Source organism: Caretta caretta, chromosome 2 (assembly GCF_965140235.1).
Source record: "Caretta caretta isolate rCarCar2 chromosome 2, rCarCar1.hap1, whole genome shotgun sequence".
In the NCBI taxonomy this organism is placed as follows: domain Eukaryota; kingdom Metazoa; phylum Chordata; order Testudines; family Cheloniidae; genus Caretta; species Caretta caretta.
The window spans coordinates 216,213,780-216,232,851 of NC_134207.1; the positions used below are offsets into that span (position 1 = coordinate 216,213,780).

General features: G+C 41.8%; 1 protein-coding gene across 7 annotated transcripts in view; it reads left to right on the forward strand.

The window, feature by feature from the left end:
- Positions 1-19,072, forward strand: part of ETV1 (ETS variant transcription factor 1) — a 75,537-nt gene that overhangs the window by 48,449 nt on the left and 8,016 nt on the right. For all 7 annotated transcript variants that reach the window (XM_075125832.1, XM_075125829.1, XM_075125831.1 and 4 more), the window contains 3 exons: positions 13,136-13,202; positions 13,759-13,829; positions 17,923-18,092. In XM_075125832.1, the coding sequence (XP_074981933.1) occupies positions 13,136-13,202; positions 13,759-13,829; positions 17,923-18,092 (308 nt within the window). The remainder of the gene's footprint in view (positions 1-13,135; positions 13,203-13,758; positions 13,830-17,922; positions 18,093-19,072) is intronic.

Sequence of the window (19,072 nt, forward strand, 5' to 3'; positions counted from 1 at the left end):
TTATTATTTCTAGGTAGTTTCCATCAGGGCATGACCCTGTTCTTATCTTACGAAATATGACAACAGCACAGCCTAGGTGGTATACCAGGAGGTACACTGAATATGACCACAATTGTGCCTACGTATGTGTGCAGTATTAAATATCTGCTTTTAAAATGATTCCTTTTACAATTCCAAAATAATATAAATTTCACCTTCTACTCCCAGTGAATTATTCAAAGAAAACAAATAAGTGTGAGCACGGTTCATTCTGTCATGCTGCCTGCTATGCTGATGCCATACAAAATGTATTCTTATTAAGGTTGCCTGACACTTACCCTTATAAGACAATGTCTTTATTTCTCCATAGCTTTGCCAAACTTTAACTGTTTGGGTTGCAATTTTCAATATCGGGTGTCTTCCTCAGGCTGAATGTTTCAGCTAAAACAGCTGAAATTTTCAGCTAAAACAGTTCCACCATTTCTGAGAGAGAAAGCCAGTGAAAAATACATTGTTTTGGCCATGTTAAAAAAAAATCTGGCAATCTTTTATTTGAAAAGCTCTAGTGCTTCCATGCTGTGGAGCAGGGAGTTTCAATTTGTCAGGGGTGGTTTTGAGTCACGGATGTGCCTTTGCCATCCATGTGAAAATATGCCCAAAGCTGGCCACGTTATAAGCTTTTGAAAAACCACAGTTTATATCTCAATGGAGACATCTTAGATTTTAGCACTTAAATTCCCCAAAGATTTTGTTAGCACTGGGCATGCAGCAGCCTGGAGCAACCCTGCACTTGCAGCGTTGGGCAGCTGTTGGCCAGGTTGGGTGCAAGTACTGGAACTGAGAGCAGGGAACCTATCTTTCATGTGCTCTCAATGACTCCTTTGGGCCCAGGCAGTGTGGAGGAGGAAGCTGTCTGATTCATACACAGAGGGGATAAGAGCTGGACCTGCAAAGTGTGTGTGACCGAGGGGGGGAGAGGGCGGAGAATAGGACTAGATGACCTCCTGAGGTCCCTTCCAACTCTGATGGTCTATGACCTCTATGAATAGGATAGGGAGATGATTGGGATAAGGAAGCAGTAAGAGACAGGGACTGGGATGTGGAGTGGGGATGGACTGGGTGGGCTAGGGGACTGGGATTAGATGTCCAAGTCAGGGGCAGTGACTGGGTCTGGAAGCCTGAGGGAGACTGGGACTGGCTGAGCAAAGAGATGGGGAGTGAGAACCAATGTGTTGAGGCAAAGAGGTGAGAGGAGTAGGGGAGACAGATCTGATGAGGCTGTAGGGGGAGAACAGGGACTGGCTGGGCAAAGAACTGGGACAAGGAGCCATGGAGAGGCAGAGATTGGATGAGTATCCTGGAGAGGGAGATTGGGACTGGGAGCCAATGGGGACAGGAAGCGGGGTTGTGGGTGGCGGGGAACTGGAAGCCATTGTAGGGGAGAGAGATGGATTGGATGAGTGTCTGGAGAAGGGAGGGAATAGGACTGGGATGAGAAGCTTGAGGGCTGGAGACTGAGACTGGCTAGATGAGGAGAATGGGATTGAGACAAAGAGCCAGCGGCTGGTCAGAGATAGGAGTGGGATAGGGACAGGGTGGAGGTAGCAGGGCAGAAGGGGCAACCTTAATTCTGACATGTCCTAACTTTTTGAGTGCTTGACTTTACAACCTGAATGTTCTTTTAACTTAGTTTTTTGTGCCAGGCTACAGTGTTATATGTGTGTGTTTAAAGATAGAATGGGAACAAAATAAAACCTTTTAGACATCCTCCCCGTCCCCCCAAATAGTGTTTAAGTGTCACTGTCATTTTTAAAAGACTTAGGTCAATGTGAGTGAAAAAAAAAAGATTCCTTCCCATGCTTTGTTCAGCATTTGTGGCCATCACTGGGGAAGGGGAGAGGGCTGGTGACATTGTTTAAATTTGGAGGTCTGCTGAGCCACACTGGTAGAGATGCTGAATTAAATTTTGAAGCAAAATGTATTTGTTGGGGACTTATTTTATTGTCTAGGTTTTTTTTTAACTTATTTGGGGAAGAAATAATAATTTTGTGTGTTTCTACTGTATGGTTGTTTTTTAAATTGGGTTAGATTTTGGTCTGTGAACACTTTGAAGATGAAGACAGAAGCGAAGGAGAGAAATCCAATTGTCAATCTAAGCCAGTGCAGGATTGTTCCCTACAAGATATTCTCAATTGCTTTGTGCAGACTAGTTTTTAAGTGACACAACTGTTGGGATTTCTACTACTTCCCTAAATGATATTGTTGATTTCCATCAATAATCATCTAAATTTATAGATAAGTGCTCCAATAACACTTTTCTTACTTCACCTATTAGACTTTGATTTGAGGATATTTACTGTGTATATTCTGACATGTGACGTTGGCAGTTTGTGTTTTAATGGTTTTATCATAGAATCATAGAATATCAGGGTTGGAAGGGACCTCAGGAGGTCATCTAGTCCAACCCCTGCTCAAAGCAGGACCGATCCCCAATTAAATCAAAAGCTTTAACTTTTTGAATCTTAAGTATTTTGAATCTTAATGATAGTAAATGTTGTTTACTGTCATTAAATAATTTATTATCTGACACACACACACCCCGCCCCCCATCTCCATTGCCACACCTCACCTTCATATTTTCGCACCACTGTGAAAATTTAAATGGATAAAAATCGGGGAAAAATGTTTAAAAATAAATATTGATACTATCCATCAAAATTATAAAAAAATAAAAATTGAATTCTGCCAAGCCTAACTATATAAGTGTTAAATATTATTACTACTGTTGTTTTCATTCCCTTAGGAAATTATTCCATAGTCTAACAGACTTCACAGTTAATAAATATTTCTTAATAATGGGCTTAAATTTTCTTTTGTTCAATTTCATTCCATTGCTCCAAGTTACACCTCCTTGAATCATACTAAACAATTCCTTGGTATTAACATACCACCTCTAAGTCTTTGTAGGCAATTTGCATGTATTCTCCTAGTCTGTCTGTGTTTCTAGTTGTTGAAATCTTGCCTTATAAATCCTCTAGCTCTTAATCCTGCTTTTCCTCAAATATGCTGTGATTTCCCTCCTTCTGTTATTATGCTGCGCACAACTCTGCAATATTTTCTGCATAGTCTCACCAGTGTTCCATAAAGTGGAAGTAATACTTTCCTAGAATGTGATGTAATGCTTCTGAATGTGCAGCTCAAAATTATGTCCTTTCTAATCACCGTCCTGTTGTGCAACAACATATATAATGTTCAGTTCACGACCATGGCTCCGGGTGAAATGCTGGCCCCAGTGGAGTTTTGCCACCAGGATTTCACCCGATATATTTTCCAGCATTGCTGCTTTTTTCTCCCCAGTGGCTTCCTGGAGTACATGACCATGGTTAAAATACCTGACACTCTTGCTTCAGGAGCTCGTCTTTGCTGTGTTGCTTAAGTAAATGAGCTTGGGTTTCATTCTCCTACTTAAATGCTCTGTGTAGAACTTGCTCCTAAAACAATGAGTGCACATATCCTCAGTCGGATGTGTACAACAGTGGAAAATAATGTGATGACCTAATTGAGGTGCAGGAAATGGACTTGTTGAGAGGTCATTGTTAAAGCAGCAGATTTACTGTCTCACTTGCTTTCTGGGTAGCTATTTTCCTCTAAATATTTGCTATTTCTGTCTTTCAAAAGCTAGGAGCTAATCTTACTAAGTTATTCCTACTCTTTCTTCATAAAATAAGGTAAATCTCAGCAACATATTTCTCTCCTGTGTACAGCAAAATATCAAATGTGTATTTTTTTCATTTCAAAGCAGACAACAAAAATCTAAAAAGTTGTCCTCTGGCTGCTGTTTTTCAAAGAAATGGATAAATATCCTCTAAATCTACAGTTACAGTAAGTGGCAGTGGCTAATGATTTGATTTGAGAATTGAGAGTACAGTCTGGATTTACTCTTTGTGCATTAACGCAGGTCAGATGGACACAGGCTGCATTTTAAATCAGTAATGGAAGGCTGAAGCCTGTCTTAAACCAATCACATCAGCCTTACCCAAGACCAATTGATCCCTCGGGGCTGAACCCTGTGAGCGCAGCTTTTATATGAATGGACTCTGTACAGGCTGAAGTTTCATTCATAAAATGGATGCTGAAGGGGGAAAAAAAAACAAACCCTGGAATGTTCATTTATATAGAACTAAAGAGTGTAGTGTTCCATCAGCTGCTGCTTTTGCCAGTTGACTTGAAGTAATGATTAATGCCCATTGGCCCTGCCTGCATGTAACCTGACACCATTTATGGCCTTGGTGTGTTTCTAATGTATAGTGAATGAGAAGGCTACATTCTCAAATCAGAAACATAAACAGGAACTGGTTGGTCTGAATTCCATTCAAATATGTCACTTCAGCCATGCAGTGTTTGTCCAACTTAGATTTTACAGGCAGGGAACCAGGCGGGGGAGAAAAAGCAACACAGACATTTTTTGCAGTAAGCTCACCAAAAAAAAAAAAAGAGAGAGAAAAAATCCGTTTTACTTTTTCGTTGAATTTAAAGGGAAAGTTATGCTTAAACTCAAAACAAATTTTAAAGTTAATGAAAGTGATAGAAATGAATATCTGATTTTAAAGTATCCTTCAAAGACCAGATCTATGTGGAATTTAAATTCCGATTTTAATATCAGAGCCTTTGTTTTCTGTTCTGATGTATAAAGTTACATGTTGCCCTGGCAGACTGTTGTCTTAAAAATGTATTTTCAGAGACCAGATGTCATGATGTTGTCACAGTGAAGCCCCATTTCACTATAGAAACCAAAGTTGCTGCATTTCAGAGGGGAAAGGAAGATGTTTATTTAGAGTTTGTTTTTTTAACTATTTTTGCTTAGGTGTAAACTACTTGGACTAAATCTGATTCTAGCTGGTAGGTTTATGTCAGGGGTTATAGATAGGAATTAATCTTGCCATGGCTACCTTTTAGGAAGATTTTTGTGTGTGTCATAACAGTGTTTCTGTAATACTGGGATACAAGTGGAAAATAATGAATAATTCAAATGTAGAGCCTTGGAAAATGAAGGAGAAATGAGCCTTTCTTTGAATCTTCCTCAAACAGGATCCTGTGAGCTCTGCACACAGATTTAAGTCTTGCTATCCCTGCTCCTATTCATAGCACCGTGGAGGCACCCTGCAAACACTTGCCTGTGTGCTTAGCTTTGTGCATGAGAGTAGTCCCATTGAATGTTATGGGGTTGTGCGCAGGTGTTTGCAGGATCAGGATATAAGTGAGATCCCTGGACAGATAAGCTACAGACTGGGGTGGGGAGGAAGAGCTTACTCTGCTATTACCATCTGTCTAATGAAGAATGAAAAAATTATTCATTATGTTTTCCACTTGGTGTGTCTTCATTGTCCAGAAAACTAAATTGCATTATAAACAATATTGTAACAGTGAGTCACCATAAATTCTGAAATTAGATTTTTTTTGGTGGAGCAAATACAGCACTTATTTGATATATAACAATGCTACTAGAAATGCAGAGGCTCTCATTTAACGAAATTACTTGGTTCTCTTGTGCAATTTTTTTGCCCAAACCAAACAACATCGGGTTGAAGCGCTGTAGTAGAATTGTCAGATGAAAGTAATCTATGTCATTTTAAATGAAGATTTTAGAGAGAACATCAGGCATTTGTCTGAACTGCAACATGTCTACATTTTGGGTTGAATCCTGGCCCCATTCAACGCTGTAACAAATCCCACAGTAAGTAAGATGTTAGCAGCTGATCCTCAAACAGATCTGTGTGCAAGGATCTTTACTGCTGGGCAGCAAGAGTTGGGGTCCACATGTGTGTATCTGTTTCCAGAATCTGTCCCTTAAACAGCACTCTGGAAGTGCTGTCCATCTGATGAGATGTAAAACTGAAGCCCTACACACTTGTGGTATGTGAAGGCCCCAAAAAGCAAGAGGTGATGTAGCTGTATTGCGGCTGGAATCGTTGCATTCTGCCTACCAAGGTGGATAAAAATTTAAAAAATCGGATTTTTTTAATTTAAATTGGATTTTTTTGATTAAGTGCTTTTTGAGGAAAAAACCTATGTAAAGATAGTTTTAATTAAAATACAGTATAGCTCAAAGATATCTCATCATGGCATAGGGATTATAAATTTTAATTCTATAGTATGAGACAATATAGTCATGTAATGTTAATGAAAAGTTTTGTAAATGAGTTCCAATAGTTCATGGACTAGGGACCCAGTCTTGTGGGGTTCCACAGGTTTCTGTGTAGATTATTTAGGTTAATCTTTCTATCTAGCCAATGGGGACTCAGTGCTCAGTCTAGAACAGGGGTCGGCAACCTATGGCACGTGTGCCAAAGACAGCACACCAGCCGATTTTTAATGGCACACTGCTGCCTGCCGGGTCCTAGCTGCCGGCCCCGCTCAAACCCAAGCCAGGATCCCGACAGGCAGCAGCGTGCCATTAAAAATCCTGCCCACCCCGGCCTGCTCTTCTGCACACACCCCCGGCACGGGGGCAGGGTGAAGAAGCTTGGTCCTGCCGGCTGCTGCTGCAGGGCAGGCAAGCTCCCCACTTCCCCCCGCTGTGCTGCGTGCCTGCCCCTCCTCCTCTCCCTCCCTGCCACCAATCAGCTGATGGCCCTTGCGAGGGAGGGGGAGAAGCGGAGCCGGAGCGCTCTCATGCTCCGGGGAGGAGATGGAGAAGAGGTGGAGACAGGGCCTTGGGGAAGAGGGGTGGAATCAGGGCATATCCCCTTTAGCCCCCTGTCGTGAGCCACTCTGGGCAGGGGTCTGGGAGCACCCCAACGACCTCAGCACACACCCGCAGCCCTCTGCCGTGATCCCTTCCCCCCCCCCACACACCCAGCCCTCTGCCCTGATCTCTGCACCCCCACACACCCCAGCCTCCTGCCCTGACCCCTGCATCCCCCCACGACCCCAGCCCTGACTCCAGCACCCCCCACACATACCCAGCCCCCACACCCCATGCCCTGACTCCAGCACCCCTCTCATACGCCCTCTGCCCTGACTCCTGCACCCTCCTCACACACTCCCAGCCCTCTGCCCTGACCCCTGCACCCCTACGACCCCAACCTTGATTCCAGCACCCCCACACATATCCAGCCCCCCTATGCCCTGACTCCTGCACCCTCCTCACACATATCCAGCCCCCCTATGCCCTGACTCATGCACTCCCACACATACCCAGCCCCCCCACGCCCCGTGCCCTGACTTTTACACCCCCCACATTCCCACCCCCACCGTGAGCACCAAACGGGAGCTCCTGCACCCTCCCCCCCCCACATTCCTACCTGCACCCCTTGCACCAAATGGGAGCTGCCCAGGTAAGCACTCCACACACAAAACCTCCTGCCCCAACCCTGAGCCCCCTCCCTCATTCTAGCTCCTGGCCTGCTCCTTCACCCCCAGCCCTGTGCTCAGTGCACTCCCACCCTCAGCTCAGTGCAGAGAGAGAGAAGAAGAGAATGGGCTAGAACCAGGGAGGAGGTAGGTACCCACTCTATGTGGGCAAGGCGGGATCCCAGACGGGCAGTGGGCTGAGCGGGGCCGACAGCCAGGACCCTGGCTGGCAGGAGCCAGCAGACGGAACCCCAGACCAGCAGCGGGCTGAGTGGCAGCGGGCTGAGCCATTCAGCCCACTGCTGGTCTGGGGTCCCGGCCATCGGCCCCACTCAGCCCACTGCAGGTCTGGGGTTCTGGCTGCCAGCCCCTTGCCAGCCGGGGTCCCGGCCACAAGCCCCGCTCAGCCTGCTGCTGGCCTAGGTGAATGGAACCCCAGGCTGGCAGCGGGCTGAGTGGGCTAGCGGTGTAAGATCAGCATTTTAATTTAATTTTAAATGAAGCTTCTTAAACATTTTGAAAACCTTGTTTACTTTACATATGACAATAGTTTAGTTATATAATATATACACTTATAGAGAGACCTTCTAAAAAATGTTAAAATGTATTACTGGCAGGCGAAACCTTAAATTAAAGTGAATAAATGAAGATTCCGCACACCACTTCTGAAAGGTTGCCGACCCCTGGTCTAGAAGATACTATCAGAGATCCTTAGTTTTGCACGTCTCAAACTATGGATTTGTGTTTCCAGAGGTAACATGCTTGTTAACAGCAAAAATGTTTTTAAAAAAATAAATAATATATAGAGATGAGAAATAACAGACCTCAACTCTGTTGTCTCTCTGCAAATTTGTGTACACAGAGTCAATGCTTTACCTCTCTAAAAGTGCAAAGTTTCAAAAAGTTCATGAATAGAAGTTTGTTGGGGGTGTAGTATGGAGATAAATGTGAGAAGCGAGGGACATATGCTTGTTTTGTTAAAATATTATATGTTTGCTGTTGGAGAAAAAAATCCAGAATACTTAACGTTGTTGTTTTAGTTAAATAAAACAATTTAAATATCTGTCTGGTGATGTTCTCCTCCTAATACAGCGTGGCAAGAAAATCCTCCACATATTAATGATTAACCTGTTGAACTGGAGATAGTTCACCTCCCAATGACTTCATAAATATCTACTTTGGTAAATGAAATAACCAAACACTCATTCATTTTCTGATATAGCTGTAAAACAAATCTGAAAAATTTTCCAAATAAATCACTGTTTAAAAATGTATAATGTGTACCTTCTAAAAATGAAACCTACATCTATCTCTGAGTTGTGAAGAATATGTATTAAGGTTATAACAACCAACAAGAATGCACTTTTATGTAGAAAAACATTATTAAATCGAGTCTTCCTGACTAGTGATTTAAATCAAATCCACCCTGCTGCCTACCTAAAAATTCCCCTTGTGGTTTCAGCTGATTACTGTATTCTTCTTCGCCTCACACGCTAAACAGTTGGGTTAAGTTGCTGTATTAAACAGATGTTACTTTCCATCCTGGAGCTGGCTGCATTTTAGTGGTGGATGTAATGACCCTGGTGCATAGGCAGTGTATTAATTTAAATTTTAAGTGCTCCTGGTTCAGTAGAGATGATAAATGCTATATACGTATACTGTACATTATTATTTTATTAAAATGAGATGTTGTTGAGATTGGGAGTCCTAAAATATAACCTGTCCTAACTTTTAACATTTTCTTTAAAAACTTAAGTTGGCTCTTGAGCCTAGAAAAGAAAAGGTGAACAGGATTCTATTGATTTTTTTTTCTGTCTTGCCCACTTATAAGAACGGCAGGCGGAGCAGAGGGACAGAGTGTGTGTGTGTACTTGTGAAACCAAATACAGCTACGGATTTGGTGTATTGAGCCCCTGTCATGGAAACCTGGGATTTGACCTACATCACAGCCCTTCTTTTGAAGGGCTGATGGATTTATATTTATTTTAAGGACCAAAAGAACAGTTCAGAAGGAAATGCTGTCAGGTCAAGTTAAATGATTGGCTGTTTCTCTAGCCAGACCCTTGAAATTCTAGTGATTCGCTTCCATTTTTACAATAAAAGGAGTACTTGTGGCACCTTAGAGCCTAACAAATTTATCTAAGGGGCCACAAGTCCTCCTTTTCTTTTTGCGGATACAGAGTAACACGGCTGCTACTCTGAAACCTATTCTTATAATAGTATCCTATTCAGTCCCAGAGGGTAAGTGAGAGAAGAACTAGGCAAGTAAACAGGAAGACAAGAGCATGGTCCCAATGCCAATACTATCATTTTATTTTCTGTCTTTAAGGAAGAAAACAGGTTTTGTCTGTGGATGGGGTCTATTGATCAAAGCGAGAGACTTGTTTGCAGGCTCAATATAAGTGACTGCCACTGGGGGCAGAATCACATCTGTGCTTCCTTGCTTTGTGTTTTTTGTACAGAATTTAATCCCTGCTGTGTTATCGTTGTCACCAGGCCCCTATCTGCCATGGGTTGTAAACAGGTGTGAGCCAGATGGTCTGACCCTTTTAGAGCAATGGAGCTCAGCGCAGAGTATTTCTTCCAGGAAAGCTGGAACCTCACGTTTCTAATAGAACTATCATTTTGTCCCAGAAATCCATTTATTCTGGGATAGGTAGTAATAATCATTCGGGGCTAGATTGCAGTTTTGCAGCCTGCCCTGAGTAAGGGGTGCTGTGGAGTTGCAGTGTGCCAGGAGGAGACCTGAGAATGAATTGTGATTCGAATTCCCAGTTCCTCCTCTGCTTCCCCCTTGCTCTGGGGGAGGGAGAAGTTACTTCATCCTTTCTCATGGCAAACCTTACAATCCCCTGTACAGCAGGCCAACTACTCTGCGGGAGAGGGTGGAGCTAGAATGCTTCCTACTCTGCCTACTTCTTCACAACAGGGAGTATTGGGGTCAAGTAGCCCTTACTCTCCTCATCTCAGTCAGAGTCATGGTCTGAGCAGTGGACTTCAAGAGCGCTGAGTCACTCCCCTTGTGTCTGTGACAGTCCCTCAGGTTGCAGTATATTAATATGAGAGTTGTGCTAAACAAGGACGGTCTAATCTTATGCCCTATTCGAGTATAGAATCCAGAATCCAGTATGAGCTGCTCAGTTAGGACATGACCTTGCTTCCACTGGAGTTAGTAGTTGATTTCGTTGTTTTCAGTGGGAGGAAGATTGGGCTCTTACTTTGTACTTCTTGATGAAAGCACAGCATACTTCATCAAGTTCCTCCTTGGCATGCCCCAAAGAGCAGGCATTGCTGCAGTCTCTGGATTATATATTTTAAAATAACACTTACGGGGGGGGGGGAAGGTATCAGGACAATATGAAATAAGTCCAGTTTCACAATTTTAAGATGACTACTCAATTGCTCTTAGGGTTAAGGGAGACCAGCGTGACCTCAGAGTGTTCCAGATTAATAGCACTCCTTATGCATCCTTACTTTTTCGCTGGACTCTGCCCTTCATAAGGTGATATAACTTTATAATGTGAGCTAAGAATGTGCCATATGTGTGTTGCATATCCAAAAGCCAGGCATATTTATTTAATTACTATAATCCACTAAAAGATCTGAAGGTGATACAACCAGTTCACCTCAGCTATTTGCAGTATGCCCTGAAAGTAGCTCCATGCCTTTGTGCTATTGCGTTTATCTTCTTGAGACCATAATTTAACAAGAAGAAAATACACAATTGCTCTGCAATTTCTGCTCTAAAATGTTTGCTTTTGAAGTAACTCCGCTTAGCTAGTTAAAATACTTCTGGGTCTTAGTTAAGCATTTAGTACAATTTAAAACTGCAATGTTAAATTTCATTGGTTGGACTTTTTATTAGATAAGGTTGAAATGAAAGCAGCAGGCAATTTAATTAGGAGTAATTTTTCTGGGCAAGTCATTACTTTGATGAACTTCAGAGCAATGTTTATGGCTCCTAATTAACCATGTTAGTCATTTGATTGAATAATCACTTTGGAAATGTTTCTACAATTTGATTAGAGTCTGACCCACTCTGATAGTCATAAATTAACTGATAGCACTTTAGAATAACAAGACTTTAGTTACTTTATGAGGAATAGACTCTTCTCTGCTATATTTTTCAGTCCTCTACGGAGTATTTAATCTTAGGGTTCGGTTGCATTTAAACAATGTTGGTACAAACAAGACTTGTCTTTAAAAAAAAAAAATAGTCTCCAGATGTTAATTATAATTGACTTTGGCGCACAAGAGATATTACCCAGGTTGGCTAAAAACACAACTGTATCGATAGATACATGCATAGCTCCCTTGTGCTGTCAGTTTGATTATTTTGCAAGAGCCAGCATCATGAGTTGCAAATAGGTTTTGCTGCCAATATTAGTGAATTTTTACCTAAAATAGAAAATGTCTGTTTCAATTCTCAGGCTTCCTCCTTTTACATAGATTCTTTTTCCGTTCTCTTACAATCTAATCTGTTTGGTAACCTGAGTGATTCTTTGCTTGTGAACCACTGCTTGCAGCTTTGACTTCTGGTGTACAAAATTACACTTGACCTGTCTGAACATTGAATCACTGATTCCTGTGATTACTTAGCATAGTTGTAAAAGATGCTTGAAATACTAGAGCCCAAGGAGACAAGTATTGAATGCTTGATAGGGAAAACAAGTAATAAAGGAGGGAGGGGCTTTCAGACAGTTAGAGGAAACTTATTTCTATCCTGTGCTGTGCTTGCTGTGGGAATTCAGTGTAAAACCTCATTTTCTTATCCTGCCAAGCCCTTGATACTCATCACCAGTCAGTGAGCAGTGAAATTTAGAATTGCATTCTGAAAAGAGTTTGTAGACAATGTTAGAAGAATAATGTCCCTCTCTCCTGACCTCTCTTTGCGTCTTTTCCAGAGTGATGTGTTATAAGATTGCATGGCTTAGGGTAGGAGTTTATCACAAGATCAAGTAGACTCTCGGTATTCAATAGGCAGGTACAAAAAATGGACTAGAAGGGCAACCATTTGTGGTCCGGTTTTGTTTGCATGGGGTATAACTAGGGATAGAGTCAGGTGAGGGGGAAGTACAAAGATGGGTGCCTGCATGGAGCATACCATTTTAATTAGTATTGTTTGGTTTTCTCTTTCCTCTTCATTGCTTAAAGAAACATTGGCAATGTAGACAGTAGAAATTATAAACTCTGTCTGCATTTGTATTGCCTTAAAAGTGCACAGTGCTGTAAAAAATGGTAATCAATGCCACTGAATTCCTTAAATGTGTTTTAAAGTGTCTTCACAATTGGAGAAAATGCCTTTAAACTTTCAGATCTTGGAACCCAGGCTCAGAAGCCTGGCATTCCCTGTGGTAATTCTGCCATATTTTGTGGTTTATTCGTCTCTGCTATGATTGGCAAGCTATTGATTTCAAAATCATTGCTCTGTCAGTTTGGTTACCAGAAGACCTAGATGCATAAGTGTGGGGTTTAAGCAATTAATGCTGACTTGTGCATGTTGGTCTGTAATCACACTGACGTGCGATTGCCCTGGGCGTTGACCTTGAACAAGGTTAATTATCATTGAGTTCAAGTGCCTATGTTAGACAAGATCAATGTGCCACGCAATATGGTTTTCTTGCTTGCCATGCTTTCTGGTGCCTGCGGCTCTGAAATGCTAACTGTGTGTTGACAGGTTCCCCCTCACTGTGACTTATGTCCCTTTCTGTTACTCTTCTATCTGTCGCCTGTCTCATTGATAACCTGCGCGCTTTCAGTTCCGGACAATCTTTTGACTAGCGTTGTCGTCGTCTTCTTTCAGAAGTGCCTAGCTGCCATTCCATTTACATGAGGCAAGAAGGCTTCCTGGCTCACCCAAACAGAACAGAAGTTAAGTTTTCTATTTTTATGTCACTTTTGTACAAGAGAAACTTTTTGGGATTTGTTTTAGTGGAGAAATTTGAAGATCACACGACGAATTATTGTCCTGCTTGGAAAACTCCATCCTCTGCTTCCCCCTGCTCTATCCCTGTGTTTTTGATGTGCAAAAACATTGCGACCTGGACTAGTACCAAAGGTTAGCTAGGATACAAGCAGCTGAAAGGTGGTCTTGCTCGACATTCTTTCCAGTGGCACTAGCTATTGAATGGGCACTTCTCATAAATTTGCCCCCCTGCACCCTGCCTGGTAAAATTTTAAAGTGGCAGACTTCTGACTTCTAGGTGCAGCTTTGGCACCTTTGTCAAAATGAAGTTTGTTAGTGTGCAGTAAAGGCATTTCATACATGTAATGAAAGTAGTCCAGAACTAGAAGAAATTACCAGGAAAAGACAGATATTTTGCTTCCCAGTCCTCTGCTTTAACACATATTTTAAGATAGTATACAATGTGTTTTCTCCCTTCATTACTCATACATCTAGCAAATAAACTCTTCTCTTCAATTTACAGGTTGTATGTATGAAAAGGGACCTAGACAGTTTTATGATGACACTTGTGTTGTTCCGGAGAAGTTTGATGGTATGTATTCCATATTTCTGTTTCCTACCCCCCCCCCCACACGCCCCCACTCCTGGTGTGGAGAGTTGGAAAGGGAGTTGTTGATCAAAAAGGTCAGTAACATTCCAATTTAAGATTCCTTAACACACCATTTGCAGTGCACCCAACCAAAGCTGACCTTTGCCTCTTGAAACCAAAGTCTCCTTTTCAATAGGATGTTAGTCTATTTTTGCTAGTGAGAGATTCTGTATCCAGAGATATGTTAGAGGAGCACAATTCTGGCTGTGCTGAGAAGTAATAGGAGGATTTCCATTGCACTGATGATCACATACAGCTTGTTATTAGAGATTTATTGAAAGCTGATCCTGTAATTAACAAAGCAGAACAGAAAGCAGCTCCTCTGGATTTACTGATGACTAATGCAGCCTGTTGTGTCTCATTGTCCATGAAGAATTGAATTATTGAACATAAGTGCAACAGAGCAATTCAGGTTTTGATGTATTTTTTTTCTTTTTTTGTCTAGAGAGATGTCTGTATTAAACATTGTGCTACTTGGTAGTTGTTGAAAGGGTTTCATACCAAAAGAATTACCTTTTCATAGCACTGGCCAGTATAACAAACATTTTCCAAAGATGACTAATGGGGTCATGTCAGATAAAATAACCCAAAGTCATCTCAGTGTATGGATTTCCTGGGGCAACTCTGATTTACTATAGTTCTGTACCATTGTAACCAAAGGAATAATTAGGCCCAGTATGTGATGGTCTGCAACTTTGGCTAAGTGATTTGCAGACTGAACAGCTAACTGTTTTACAGGACAACCTCAGAGTTATGAACTGACCAGTCAACCACACACCTCATTTGGAACCCAAAGTATGCCATCAGGGACCAAAAAAACCATCAGTAGGGTACTGTGTTAAACATAAAGTACTAAAAAAATAAAGGGGAAGCAGCATTTTTCTTCTTCATAGTAAAGTTTCAAAGCTGTATTAAGTCAATGTTCAGTTGTAAACTTTTGACAGACCAACCATAACGTTTTGTTCAGAGTTACGAGCAACCTCCATTCCTGAGGTGTTCGTAACTCTGAGGTTCTCCTGCAGTTGCTGTTTTGACTCAGTCTCTGTATATCCATCTTTGCTTGTTTCACAGGACTGAGGGGATGTCCTTCTGATAAATTGACTGTGAAAGGCTCTCTGAACCTTTCTTAACGGAGTTTGGAGAGCTCAAATTTTTCCCTAGGACATCTGTGCCTGTTATCAAACCTTTGCATGTCTAACACTGGTTGCATCTGCTTATGAATGGGAGGGCTCAAATTAAAATCAACCTGAAGAATTACGTACCTTTGAAACTGAGGTGCCACCAGCATATCAGAGCTGCTGTGGAATAGCAAGAAGCAAATGGAGGATTCTGAGTGCTATTAGACCTAAGCTCTGATGATTGGTAAATCCAGCACAGTAGTGTTACGGGGTTGATGCTTTCGCAGAAGGAATGGTTTTACTCACAGTCATCCTTGTACTGTGGGTGATGAAACATATGCTAATTGTGTTTTTATTTAGCACATCAACTCAGATCTTTATTTCTAAACAAGAAACATTATGTGTCTGCTCCTACTTCCATGGGCACCGGTGACAAATTTCTGGTTACATCACTGGGAGCAGGATTGGGCCCTCTGTTTCTTTACTTCGTAAAGTTAAAATGATCTGTAGGAGCAACATCCATCTAGTTCATTCCTGAACAGCTGCACATTTTATGTTAAAAAAATAAGAATCGAAAGGTGGAGCAAATTGCTTCAAAAAAATAAATCTTTGGAAATAACGTATGCTCTTCCAAGAGAAGCCACTGCCTGGAAGCTGCTGTAGGTGGACAGTGCAGTGCTCTTCACAAGATCAGGCTCAGGTATAATAAGAATCTGTGTGTTTGTACATATTTCTAATGTGGTGGGTGCAGAGAAACGAGCACAATCGCCCATCGTTCTAAAAATAGTATTGACTATTCGCTGCATGTGGCCTATAGGATAAAAGTGGGATAGACCCAGCAATGTGCCTCAAGTTTTGGGGCTAGATTCTGTGCTGTTTCTGTTGAAATCAGTAGATCACTCTCTGCCAGCTTACACTAACTAAGAATCGGGTCCTCAGGATTACTGCACTTGCTGTTTACATGTTACTCAACTATAGTTAGTAGAAAAGTCTTGTCCTTGAAAAATAAGTGGTTACAGGATCAGGATTTAACACAAATCAATGAGCCAAGGGTTGTTTAATTTGTTTTTGCCAAGTATTGCCTTAGTTTTCTTTCCTTTTTATAAAAGGATGTATTCTATTTGTAATACTCTTTTTCTTTTGACTACATTGAGCCCTTCTATATTGGCAAGGAGGCTATCCTTATGCTTTTGGTTAATGTAAAATCCTGACTTCCATCACTAGCCAGACAAGGTGGGTGAGGTGATACCTTTTATTGGACCAACTTCTGTTGCTGAGGCAGATAAACTTTTTTGAGTTACACAGAGCTCTTCTTCAGGTCTGAGAAAGGTATTAAGAGTGTCACAGTTAAATATAAGTTCAAACAGATAGTTTGGCATAAGTAGTTAGCCCATATTCTAAGAAACCATTCAACATGAATGACAGGTTTCAGAGTAGCAGCCATGTTAGTCTGTATTCGCAAAAAGAAAAGGAGGACTTGTGGCACCTTAGAGACTAACCAATTTATTTGAGCATAAGCTTTCGTGAGCTACAGTCCACTTCACTGAATGCATCCGATGAAGTGAGCTGTAGCTCACGAAAGCTTATGCTCAAATAAATTGGTTAGTCTCTAAGGTGCCACAAGTCCTCCTTTTCATTAAACATGAAGTGGCCCATTAATGCCCCTGTAGTCATAGAACAAAAAGGGGAATTAGTGGGTTACAGATCGTTGTAATAAACCATAAATCCAGTGTCCTAAATGTTCCCTTTGAGTATGTGCTAACTACTTATGCTAAACTGTTCCATCTTGTATTTAGCTGTGACACCTTTAGTACCTTTCCCAGACCTGAAGAAGAGCTCTGTGTAACTCAAGAGCTTGTCTCTGTCACCAACAGAAGTTGGTCCAATAAAAGGTCTTACTTCACCCACCTTGTCTCTCTGATATCCTGGGACAGACACAGCTACAACACTGCTGTGTACAGCACTAGCCAGGACAGGCTGCTTGGCAAAAGTTGCTGTTCTGGTGGTGAAGCGGGGAATGGAGTTTTACCAGTAGACCGAGGATTGCTGTCATCATTAGCAGAAACTAAATCTCTGTTCTAGCCCCAGACCTTTTAGCTGTTGTTTCCGTGAGCTGTTCAGTAGAAATACAATTTAAAAACAAGCAAATACACAGTATGGATGTAACAGTTTTTCATTAGCAATTTGTGCAGAGCAGTTAACAGAATGTTGTTTATTTGATAGATTTCCTTGGGTCTGAACTTTAAGCAAAAATAACGTAGAGCACTTCAAGGGGAAATGCTAATCTCATATGTAGGTATGAGTAAATATAAAGCGTGCTAAAGATGAACCATCTTGTATGCAAGTCCAATATGCCACAGAGGAACTCACATATCTGCAGGATTTGCATGCCTATACATAAAGCCAATGCTGTTTAAGTCCAAGTCAAATGCTCTGTCAAATTTCCCTTAGAAGTATTTGCATGCAAAAGAAGTTTTAGTCAATGGGGTTTTGCAGCTATCTGAAGCATACATTAAATCTTCAAAATGGGGTTGTACAAAGTATTGTATACAAATGAAATTCTTCAGGCATCAGAGTTGTTTACAAAAACAGTTCATGCTCTTTCAGATATAGGGTATTGCAAAATGTTGTTTGCAAGTGAGATTTGCATATATCAGAGTTAGATGAAAACAACAAAGACTGACATGAAGCGTGACTGAATTTAGGTACTCTACTTTTTTGTCTTAATTTGCTAGTAAATTACCTGGATGAATGTATTATATATAATCAGCAAGAAGAAGGGAAGGTAGTATATGCAGACTTGTAAGGTGATAAGAATTTTTTTTTGTACAGTTTTATGAACTGTACTGGTTGGTTTGGCATTTCATCTAACAAACTGATCACTGATGAATATTTGACATTATTTTGTGTGTGTGTAGGTGACATCAAACAAGAGCCAGGGATGTACCGTGAGGGACCCACATATCAGCGGCGGGGCTCACTTCAGCTCTGGCAGTTTTTGGTAGCCCTTCTTGATGACCCATCAAACTCTCACTTCATTGCTTGGACTGGCCGAGGCATGGAATTCAAACTGATTGAGCCAGAAGAGGTGGGTGTGGAAGTTTACTGTTTGAAGGACAACACGTCTCAAAATAGATTTATGCGTCCTACAAATGAATTGTATTCCTTTTCTAGAGAGATGCATTCCTCTCCTTCTGAAACTTTACTTTGGGAGTATAGAGAGGACAGGTACTGTACGTGCTGGTAGGTTTAGAATAGGTGCACATTAATTTAAGTGTCTTGATTCAACTAATCATGCACAGACAATCCCTAAAACAAATGGAAGCTTAAGTGCCATATTTCAGACTACTCAGCACTCACAGTTGGAAGCCAGAATTTCAGATGAGTTACATGGAAAATAATGGGAGCTACTGGGTGCTGAGCTGTCTTGAAAATGTGCTCCCCCACCCCCGTGTGTTTATGAAATGCAAGGTTATTAACCCTGTATCTTCGAATTGAAGAACGCTAAGGTAACTTTAAAGGGCTTGGGCCTTAACCTGGGAGGTCCAAAGTCTCTGGCTAGAATTTTCAAAGAAGCTTAAAGGAGATGGGCACCAAACTTACATTCAGTTTCAGTAGGAGTTAGACGCCTTTGAAAATCCTTACCCATGTGCCACCAGCTGAGGCTCCAATCCTGCGAACGCTTCTGCACACGCATAGTTCCACTGAAATCAGGATTGGTCAGGGATATAACATTACTCACATGCATAAATATTTGCTGAATGGGGGCTTAAATCATGTGTGGAACGAAAGGAACAGGAATAATTAATAGGCTGTTTTATAAATAAACTTTCTTTTCACTAGCTAGCGCAGGCCTGCACAACTCGTAAAGCGGCGAGGGCCATATTACTCCAAAGAAGACAGCTGAGGGCCGAAACCCCCCGGCCCTGCTGAAACACCCCCCCCCCCCCAGTGCCGCCCAGCCCCGCAGAAACAACCCCCCCCCCCCAGTGCCACCTACCCCGCGGAAACAAACCCTCCTTCCCCAGTGCTGCCCCGCCGAAACAGCTGTGGGCTGAAAAGGAAGGT